The 12350-nt window shown below is 30.1% G+C and overlaps 1 protein-coding gene across 1 annotated transcript in view; it reads left to right on the forward strand.

The window, feature by feature from the left end:
• Nucleotides 1–12350, forward strand: part of LOC108690669 (protein sickie-like) — a 90745-nt gene that overhangs the window by 8714 nt on the left and 69681 nt on the right. The window contains exon 2 of the mRNA XM_018198077.1: nt 7646–7809. Coding sequence (XP_018053566.1) covers nt 7646–7809 — 164 coding nt within the window. The remainder of the gene's footprint in view (nt 1–7645; nt 7810–12350) is intronic.

Raw genomic sequence — 12350 nt, forward strand, 5'->3', positions numbered from 1 at the left:
AAAAATAAACAATTTATTATCAATATTGTTCTTGGAAGTACGATCTGTCTTGTGGAATAATCGACGATCACTCACGAGAGAATACGCGGAAGAACATAAAATTTTGGACGGAATTTTAATAGCAATGAAATGTGGAGGGTAATAGGATCCTTTAATTAAATCGGCTTAAAAAATTCATTTCCTGTCACCAACATGCAGAGGGAGGAGACTAAACTCTTCGGATATTTTTCCAAATATCCTTGATTTCGGACACTGAATCATAAGATATAAAGATGCAAATTCTTTTTCATGATCGATAATATAATTAATAAAAATGTTGAAAATTGTTTTTATTGTTAAAAAAAAATCATTGATAATAATTTTTATGAATAGACTGATCTACTATTAAAATGTCGTTTCAACTTTAAACGCAACGAATAATCGTATACAAAAGCTTTAAAAAATTTGCATCAAAATCTATAATATGTATATATATATATATATGTAAGCGATTTATTCATTTCATTTTATACATAAGTAGAAATCAGAATTCAGTTCAAATTTAGTGTAAACTTTAGTTTTTATTTTATTTTATTTTTGCAAACTTTCAGTTTTTAGGCAAACAATTTCCCGAATGAATCTTTTCCTTTTACTTTCTCTTCGTCCTTTCTTTATTTAGCGAACGAGTTCAAAGACATCCGCGGAGTCGACGAGAGTGAGTCAATGTTTTCGATGTGAATGGCCGCAGAAATAGATCCTTGGGCAAGCACGTTTCGTGATCGCACGATTCGCGGGCTAAATTCTGCGCGACTGACTTTAGTGAAACGAGAACAAGCTTGTGTCGTCTCGTATGTCACCAATCGTGCGCATCAAGGAAAAACGAGGATGCACCGTGGTGCGTAAGCAGGGATTATTCAAGTTGACAACGTTGCGCTCGTGCGTAATGATTGAATCATTTGGACAATTCATTTTAGAGAAACCGACACTCAAGTCATTTATAAACTATTATAAAAGAATATAAATTAATACATTATAATAATATATAATAATATATAATAATATACAATAATACATTAAAGATATTTAAAAATGTTCTAAGAATGTGAAATATCAGAAAAAAAAGTTAAGAAAATTCTAAGAAAAAAAATACAAGAAGAACATGTAAATAATTGAAATAATTAAATTTCGAAAGTCTAAACAAAGTGTTAAAATATTATTAAATGATTTTTCATAATTTATTCGTATTATTTTATCGATATACGGATTAAAGAATTTTCTTTAGCTATTCTTTCCAAAACTGAACAACTAAATTTTATTCTATAATTTTATTTTTTATTTTATTTTTTACGAGGGTAATTTTTAATGTTTATTATTGTTTATTATTGTTTTTATTGCATATAAAATATAAAATTCAATAATTAAATATGTATAATATTCTTTATATTCGCGGCAAACAAAGAGTAACGTTCGATTGGTTCCGAAGCGAAGATCCGGTCGTGCCCTGATGAGAATCGATGGACTATATTTTGCTCATGGTTCCCCAGGAGATGCTCTTGCCAAGTTCGCTTTGATTAATTAGAATGGTGCATTGTTTGCGATGCATCAGTGATGATGCATCGCAGCAAGCAGGCCGGAGGTCGGCGGAACCGTTATGCATCGTGATTGTTTCAGATGCAAGAAGTCCACCGAGAGATCATATTCTACCTTTAAATTGTAAAGAATAGAACCAAAAAATATATTTAAAATATTTCTATAAAAAGATATACCTAAAAAATGTGTTCACAAATTATCATAAACAGAAATTTTAACATAATAATATTTTTCAAATAATTTTATATATTATTAATTCTAAAATTATTAGTGACAATCCTATAATAATTATTATTATCGTTTTCGTGTTTAATTATTTTCTTTGTTATTCAATAAACAATACTGCGAATATTTTATAGCGATTCTCTTTCATATCTTTTTTCACTAAAAATTTCATTAATAAACAACATTAAAATAAAGTAACACAAGATTTCATTCAAAATTAATGAGCATAATATTATTTATTTATATTTATATTTGACTAGAGAGTGATCCACTATTTTGCAATAATAACAATGCACTTATTCCATTTAAGAGAAAATAAACTTTTATTTTTTTCATTACTTTGTACGACATACGTTCATTTTTTCACAATCTTCAGTATATAACGTCTTCAACATCTTTTGGAAATTTAAATATATTTTAAAGAACGTAACAATATGCACATCGTCCTTGCCTGCGTATCAATGATAAATGGTAATCATGAAAGAATCGCGGTAATAATATCGCCTCGCGGGAAAGAACGGTTCTACTCGTCGTCATGCTTCTTCCTGGAAGCGGCAGTTAAGTCCTTCTCTTGAGATCCTCTAAATTTATCTCGCGCTTCGTAACGAGGCTCTGCTTCGCGCCGTTGTATGAAATCTTCTCTTCCTTGCGGCTTTCTTTCTCCTCGAATAAGACTCGGTAATTACTTCTAATACCTGTAATGAATTATTCGGCGCTATCCGCGCCCAGTTCTCACCTCCATTTCTCTTTGGTCTTTGCTAATGCGAGTTACACTCGTGCGCGACACCTATTTATAATAATTTATATTTGCGTATGCAACATAAATAATTTGTCGAAAGGCGAGGACAATGAAATACAGCAAAATACATAAAATACAGTTAATTCGTCTGTGATAATTTTTTTTATCTAAATTGCGTTTTAATTAAAAAAAATATATTTATTTCTAATAAATCTGTCGTCAGCATTAAAATATTTTTCAATCAACCATTTCCTATTTGTTTTCTATTGGAAGTTAACTCAGAGAAATTTTAAAATAAAATTTAATACTTAATGATAAATAATTGTGCAAATAATAATGAAATTTATATTTAACAAAGAGAAATAATAATATTTTAAAACAGAATAAATTAATAAATACATGCAGTGAAATGCTTCATAATTATTTGCGATGTATAATATTTTTGCCTGCTAACATGAATCTGTTGATGGAATTTGATTAGGTTATTGTATGTCACAATTTTGAAAAAAAAATAAGGCAAAATGATTGCCAAATTTGACCAACGGACTCGTGTTCAACAGTCAAAAATATATTGGAAACAACTATTTGTGTTGAATAGCTTTGGACAGTATTATTATGCCTTCTATTTTCACAATAACACTACTTACTATGAAATTTATAATATTATTAATACAATGTTACATTAAGCTCAAAAAAGTGATGTCCCAATATTACGATATTTAGTTTTTCAGCGAAAATGCTCTCTAGTCTTCGCAAAATTTCGAGATCTCGTTGTGGCGAATAAGAGAAAGAACATTCTCTCTATATCGAGCGACGGGATCTCTAATTGGCGACCGTTCAAAAAATCGTACCGGCTGGTTCGATCCTGCAGTCAGCAATTAAAAGGAATGTCGTCCCTGCCGATATGTATCTTGTCGTTGCTGGTCGACCAGCCTAATCACGCGCTCTTGTTGCCCGCGAGCGTCGAAGAGAGATAGTGACTCCCTTCCTTACACATTTTGCAATTGAATTGCGCATATGGCGCATTTACATCGTTCGTCTAAGCGACTATTCGATTATCTTAGCTCTTTCTATAAACTTTTGCGAATATCTATTTATCAGCTGGGAAAAACAGCAAAATATAAACAGAATAATTTATTCAATGTATTTGTAATATAATTTTTATCAGCTTAACATTACTTTAATTAAAAGGAAATATTAAGATTTTTAAAAATATTAATTTATTATTTGCAGAAAAGAGTTGTTGGGAATGCCAATAATAAACGAAAGATAGAATTTTTATATAATTGTTGCATTTTATTATTTTTTGCAAATATTAATTCGTTATCTACAGAAAATAGAATTAATTAACCAAATGACAAGCATGACAATGTCAAAACGATGAATGAATAGTGAGCTTGTGTTTGTTACTTGTAATCACATTATTAGATTAATCGAGAATGTTGCAAATGCGCATTATTGATCATTGATAAGCACTAATAAAACACATTGATTAGATAACCGATTGATTAGATAATTAGAAACCAAAGGAATAATAGCGAAAGAAATCAAATATTGTTAATTACGCTAACCACTAATGAAACATGTAACGTAGAATAAATTATTGTATATTGATATATATATATGTATAAAAATTGATTACATAGTATTTGTTTAAATAAAGACTCTTATCGAGCGATTATCGAACGCGATTAATCAAATGTCGCGATAATAATGGTCCTTGCGAAACTCAAACATGTAGCGCTGCACGATAGAAATTAATGTAATCTGAGATGCCGATAAATAACGTAACATGACTATAAAATAGAGTATAGTTGCAGAGACGAACAATAATGATTAGAGAAAATATAAATAAAGCATGAGCAAAAAATTGCGATTTAAGAAATCATCTTTAACAGAAAGTAAAGACAGAAATTATAAAAATGATTTTCAAAAATTCGAAACAATAAAAGATATTGTATTATTTTATAAATATATATAAGTTACTTAATAAAAAAATATTTATATTTTCTTAAGAATAAGTATTAAATTATTTCTACTTTCATATTAACTCTTTGTTTTATCAACAATTTAATTATAATATTCGTTTATTGATCTATACGAGAGCAATATGATTACAAACAAAATAAGAAATTAATCTTTTAGCGTTTGAAGACTCCTGAAAATCATTGCACGTGTCACAACTAATTAAAAATTTTAATGAAATGTGTTGATAAGGATTAGATTGATAAACAAACAAGAAACAAAGATACTGTAAAAGTACCGTTTGCGATCAAGAAATGCTCCATCTCGCACTGATATTAATAATATGTTTCTGGGGGGTAAGACGTCGTGGCGACAAGGCACGGTAGTGATGGGTGGCGGTTGCAACACGCGTCGCAGCGCCCGGCGTCGCGTCGATACGCGCCGACCATGGCATTAATTTCCGATATTGCTCTCGTAAATATTCGCGACTCGCCGCCGACCATCTCCCACCGAATTGAAACTTTACTTCTCTCTTTCTGGATTCGACGTTGCCGACACGCGTCCCTATTGGGGACTCATTTTTTACATCGACTCTCAGAATCGTAAATATATTTACGACGAGAGAACGATGCGATTCAAAATGATTTTATAAAAATAAAAAAAGAATTTTAATGTTATATGTTATTTTAATTTAATTTATCGCTTGCTAAACTGATATTATGAAAAAGGTAAATAGAGGGAAAGAAAATTATTTATTAAAGGTTTATTAAAGGTTACATACTATTATATTCTCCAAAAAGTTTAAAAATCTTTAAATTTCATATTTTATGCTAAATCAAAATGCTAAACCAATTTTATCATTATAGATTCTTTATTTTTGCCTTTCTCTTGTTTTGTGTTCTAAAAGTTTTATTAAACTTTATATTATTTTTCTGGATTTAACAATAGGAACATCTAGAGTTTCTTCTTATGCATAGTACTGCGGATTCGGTTTCAATATATGGAAGGGAGAATTCGGAATAGGAAGGATAAATCCTAAAACGTGTCTGCGATAGATCTGCATTTTGTCATGCAAAAAAAAAAAATAAAATTTTTCTTTTGGTAAAAGATTTTTACTGAGTAACATTTTGTGTTACATTATAGTGTGGGAAAAAAGTTCGTGGCGTTTTTTTAATGCCATCTAACGGGAAAAACCTAATACATAAAACATATCAAACTGTGATGTACCAATTTGATACATTAATCATAAAATATTAAAATAAACTATAAAATATATAATATAAAATCTTTTCTTGATAAACGTGTGATATGATTTATCAAATTTATTTCTATACAATTGATTAAGACAATCCTTTTAGAATTTATCAATTAATTCAGTTGTCTATTGATAATCACAAAGTGAAAAAAAAACTTTTTAATTATTAAAAATCGTCATTTAACACACATTTCACGCAATGATTCGACGCAAATTTTACGATTCATCGTGTACTTATCATGTGCATACAAGCAAAATGGAAATTTATAAAACGCTTTATGTACCTTTGGGATGCAGGCATAATTTAATCTGTCACATATATATCGTGCTTGCATTGTGCCTTCCTCAGGCGTTATTGTATCGTGCCCCTACACGACAGGCACGGGAATTACCGGGAACCTCTCGCAGGTCGAAACAAAGAATATAACGAGAAAGGTGTGTCTCACGAGTTGCACTGCACCAGGCTGTGCGTGCGATGCAAATGGATGCGAGACCCATCGCTATATAAATCGAGAAACGAACTCGTGAACTGATTGTACAAGACATTCTGAAAGATCATGTTATTAATGCGGTTTTCCATATATATTAATTTTTTTTTTTATTGAAATGTTTAAAGTTTTATAGAATTAACAAGTAATACGTACAACTATTAAATTGTACATCTAACATTATTCGATAATGTATTTTGATATTGATTAACTAGACAATTTCAATCAAATTACATATTTTTGATGTGTGAAAAAATATCAAATATTTAGTTTTTGAAAGTAGACAAAAAATATAAATTTGTACTAAATTGTTTATTTCTCAAAACTGCAAACCATCTCGTTCCATTTAGTCTGATTAATCTTTTTACTTTTCTCTTTATTCCATCGAAAATAAATAAATTAAAGGACATACAAGGAACATGTTAAGAATGTACGATTTACAAGCGAAAGGATAATTCGACCTTTTTCTCATCTTTTTCATAACCTTGAATTTAATCAGTGACTGTTGCAGTTCTTCTTCGTTTTATTAGCATTTGAGTCGTTTAGCAGCTGCAATTATTCTCATTACAGTAAAATAGCAAATAAATTTAGGACAAAGCGATGATTTACGCGTGATGTAGATATTGGATAGCCGGGTTTAGTGTTAAACACGCAGTGCAAATATGAGTCAAAGGCCGTTTCTCTACCAAGCCTGTTATATTCACGAAGTTTATGGACGGTACTTGGTAATTCGAGCTCAAGAGTGTATATATGATGTTACAATGAATCTGTATACGGTTCCTACACATGTATATATACATACACCAAAAACTTGCTAATTGAAAGGAATTTAATTATGTTACATATTTAATTACTGATTTACGCGTTTACCGGACTGAATTAGCTGACAGGATTGTTAATTAAATAATTATTTTGAGACAGATAATTTATGTTATTTGCAATTGAATTTTTTTTATATTACGATCATCAATCAGTTTTATATTATATTTTATTAAGATTTTTATCATAGTTCAATATTTCATAATATATTTTTTCTCATCTAAATATCTATGTATAATAAAATATAAAAACATAGAGATAAGTAGGAATTTATAAAATATATAAAATTAAATGGAATGAACATAATATTGTATAACAGAAAAAAAAACAATTACACAATACAATAAAAATCACTGCATAATTTAAATTACTGATTATGAATTTAACATTTCATTACATTGTTACTTACATATATATTTTACAGAATAATTTTCTTATAATTATTTAACAGAAAAATTTATTCATATTTTAAAAGTTCATTTATACATTTCCTTTTTATATATATTCCACGAATATAAATATATTGTAAATCGAAAATCCATGAAATATCAAGCTGACAAACAGAAATTGAATTTTTCATTTCAGATTGCCGTCGCCCTATAACAAACAGTCGTCGGGAGTTGGCGGTGCTGGCGGTGGTCCTGGGGGTAGCACAAGCATACCCTTGCCCGCGACCGTTGCCGCCACCAGGAGATGCCCTCCGGACAAAGTCAGACCGGCTCCGGCACCAACACATCAATCACAACTCGGTAAGTTCCATCAACTCACCTTTCTCACCCTTTTGTTGTAAACTTTTTGAGCATCGTCATATTTTACAGGAAAACATAAAAGCTTTATCTTTATCATAGGTAGACAGAAAATATATATTTGATATTACATAATGTAATAATATTAATTTTATATTCTAATATAAATTCAAATCGTAATTACTATTTTCTAATCTAAAAGAAAGTCTGTATTTAAATAATATAATTTTATTTTGTAGACCGATTATATCTACAAAGTACAATAGAGCATATTTCAATTATCATAATTATAAAAAAAAAAATCGATTATAGTTTCTCTTCAATAACATATTATATTATGCATATACATATATTTTAATATACACGCATTTTATATAAATATAAATATTAATGTATATTAATAATTTATATAAAATTATTTTGCTTAAAAGCCAATTATATTTTTTAAAATAATCCATTATTGTGTATAAATTTTAATGGAAATTGCACCGGGAACGTGCAGAGAAACGTCCGATTAGTCTGACATCCCACGTTATTCATCTAAAATTTATTTTTGGACAATAAATAAATGACGAAAAGTGCTACGAATAAAAATGGAAAATGGAGGTAGATGATATTAAAAAATTAAGCGTTACTATTATTAACTTTAACAATAGCCAACAATTGTGGTAACACAAAATTTATTATTTATTTTCCGATGTAATTGTGAAAACATTTACCATATTATTGCAAATAAAAATTTATTACTAAGCGAATATTGTTCACTATATACTTTTAATGACCGAATGACATTCCCATTCGATTCTTCTTATCTTTTTAAAATCATTTTATCGCCTTAATTTTATTGTAAGAATAATCGTTTTAATTATTTTCTGAATTAATCTAGGTGTTTTTAAGAAACTTTAAATTTTTTATTTTTATATGTCAAAAGAGACGTTTATAATTAAAAACCATCTGTAATTTAAAAGAAGTCCGTAGATTAATTATTACTATGACTGCTAACTTGAAATAATGTAGATTTGAGGTTAGACCGAAGATACGCAGAATTATGGGAAGATTTCCTTGCTTTAAACAATTAGGCAATTTTTTCTTTGAAGTCGTATTTCTCTCAAGACCCAAAGAATGGTGAAAGGGTGCGGTGTGCACCCGCGTGAACACTCCATTAGCCATTAGCCCCGTGAATAGCTTTTAGCAACCCTTTGCACATTTCTGGCTGTCGCAGGAGATCCTGGACCACCATGAAAACTCATCTCCATAGGACTTCTCCGTTACTGCGAATATACATGGTGGCTTATTCGATCATATCTTTTTCTACGTGCGTTCTTGTACGCGTTCATATCTGATTTAGTACGCACGTGTGTCTGTGTAAGCAAACTTTTCCCTTCTAATACGTGTGTACACACACACACACACACACACACACCCCCACACGCGCGCGCGCGCGCACAACTTTCTCTCTCTCTCTCTCTCTCTCTCTCTCTCTCTCTCTCTCTCTCTAAATCTGAATCAATGGATAATCATTGATATCAGTGCTAGATATACCATTGGATAATTAGTGACTATTCACTGATTCAGATTTAGTATATATCTAATTTTTATATCCTTTTCTGCTCTTTTTTCTTTCATGAATATCTATAGACTATAGTCGAGAGAAGTGTGATTATGGAAAAATAATATAATTATATATGTGTTCTATAATTAAAGTAATTTTTATCTAGACAACAAATTCGATATATAGATGTCGACTTATTTTAGCTCTTTTCCCAAAAACTAGTATTTGCTCTTATCATAATTCTTCCATGTCTATCTTATTTATCTGCACTTAGTCTCTTCCAAAATGATGAATAATCTTCTTTGTCTACTCTCCCTTTTCTCTCTCACAAATGCGTCTATCCTTTCTATTGCGTGTGCGCTGCGCATACGTATAGTAATATTATCTACGAAGGGAATGAGGTGGAAGCGGAGGAACCCACTGGGGGTGTTCCCCGCCCCTGCGAAATGGGGTGGCACCCTATAGTTTATACTTTACTCTCAACTCCCGCGTTTCCATGGGCCAGATGTGCTCGAGCATCCGATTTACAAGGGTGCTCAACCTCGAGCCTTTTCTCGGGACAATGGAAGTAAAGAAAAAGAAAGTGAAAGAGAGGACCGGTCTCTCTTCGAGAGAGAGAGCGATAAAATGCATGCATGAGTCCTTTTCTGTACTCTCAACAGTCGTTTAGTCGGCTCTTTGGTTCAATTGCTTAGTGGGTTGTTGCGAAAAATGCGAATGCTAACCGGTCCTTGTCGTTTTAAGATTTCCTTTTCTTCCACTACGGAGAATTTGCCCGCTATTACAGCGATCAACAAGAACGAAATAAGTTGTTCATTATATATCGATTCATTCTTATAATGACAACGCATTGTCATCATAAGACTTTTTGTTTAAGAATTTGAAAGTAAAGCAAGGCAATTTATATATAATATATAGATATTAAACAATGTACATATACATATTGTTACTTATTTTTTATAAATTTGCTATATTATTTACATATTTTAAAAATATATCTCACTTGAAATAGAATAAATAATATATATTGAATTTATTGAATTCAATATATTTTTGCTAAATATATTGCTTATAATAGTAATAATAATTAAATATTTTTAATTATCTGTTTTATTCATATAGGTTTTAATATAACGTTTTCAAAATTTTTGAAATTGTATTTTTTTTTGTAAAAAAATTACTGAATAATGGGAAGAAAAAATGTACGCTTCTATCACTCATTTACCTACAAGGTTGGGTACCTCTGATGTGTAGCTTTATGAAGGGATGCTGTACTCTCTTTCTCTCTCTCTCTCTCTCTCTCTCTCTCTCTCTCTCTCTCTCTTACGCGCACGCGCACTATCCATATATCCTGATGATATCAAAGCATGCGTGCCTGTGTATCTGGATACAAAACGCGTTTTCCTACGTTCAAAATAGACTTCCACGTCGTACTTACACAAACTAGTCGACCGGCCATAATGCACACATAAGCGAAACGAGACGCCCTTTTCTCGTCATAGTTCATGATATTATTTTAGATTCTTTTTTCCATTTGACTATCTATCATTTATCAGTTGTCGTAGATAACAACCTAGTCGACAACTTTTCTAGATGTCCTAAAGGTCAGAATCTTGAAAAAGATTGTATCGTTATTTCTTTTCCGATAATATGTGTGATTATGAATTAGAAAAATGTTTTTTTTATAAATCTATAATTCTTCTTAGCATATAGCATTATTGTAATGAGTTTTTATTTATGAAAGAGAACATTAATGTATAGAATATTAAACGAATTTCCTTTAACAAGTATTGTACATATCATTATTTTTTTAAGATTTAGTTTTAAATTACTTGTGGAAGTATCATAGACTTCCAAAACCCGTCTGGTCATTCAATCTGTTCATATAACATTGTTTAAGTTGAAGCTAATTATTCATCTGCATTCATTATATTGTAATCATTAGATAAAGTATCCTTTGTTTCAATTAGATAAAATTATGCTTTATTCATCTGCACATATCGGTCTCTTTCTCTCCTCTCTCTTTTCCACCCTTCGACCTTCTGTTTCGAATTTAACTCAATCTCCACATAATCCATAGAATTTCCTGTAAAGATTTCCGGTATAATGGAAAATGTCCCATATTTCTGCATTAAAACTGCATTTAAAAAATATTAACAGATACATTAATGATCAATTAAAATTCCACATTATAATTCCTATATCAAAAAGAAATAAAAAGTTACATTTATTTAAAATTTTATATTTATAAGGTTACAAATTTCATAAATTTATAGCTACTATTTTTAGTATTATTTGGTAATATTTATAGTATTTGTTTATTTTTAATAAACAATAAATATTACAGTAATTATTTCTTAAAATAATTCACGAACTTTACTCGTAAATGAGATTTAGTTCTAAATGCATGTGCATGTTGTGAGATCACCTTAAATATAATAATCCCGCGGGAACTTCCCAAAGAGACAAGTAAAGGTAAATAAAAAGAAGAAACAAGAAAAAGAAAGAAAAAAAACTGACTCTTTCAACCATTCGTCAGATCCGTTATAAATTGTCTTTCGTTCCACGGGTACGTTCGTATACAAAAAGAAAGAAAGCGATACTTTCGAGAGAAAGAGAGAAAGAGAAAGCAGAAAGATCGGCGATGAAGAGAAGAGGTAGCAAAGGAGAGAAGAACAACGAGAGAAAATTGAAGTCTCAGAGCACACATAAGATCTGCTGCACCCGGTCTTTAACCCCGAAACATTAGAGCGCTACAGAGATTCTCAGTTTTAGAAAGAAAATCATATTTCTGTTTTAAAATTATTTCGTATTAGTACAACATTTAAAAAATGAAATTTTCAAGATATGTCAATGTTCATATTTAGGAATCATCGAAATTACGCAATTGACAATTTATATGCTCAAATATTGCAGATATGCATATTTATTTTTAATCTTTTTTGTTTTTACTATTTTAAAAAATATTTAATATTTTTATTTTATTATAATT

Source organism: Atta colombica, unplaced genomic scaffold (assembly GCF_001594045.1).
Source record: "Atta colombica isolate Treedump-2 unplaced genomic scaffold, Acol1.0 scaffold105, whole genome shotgun sequence".
Classification (NCBI taxonomy): Eukaryota; Metazoa; Arthropoda; class Insecta; order Hymenoptera; family Formicidae; genus Atta; species Atta colombica.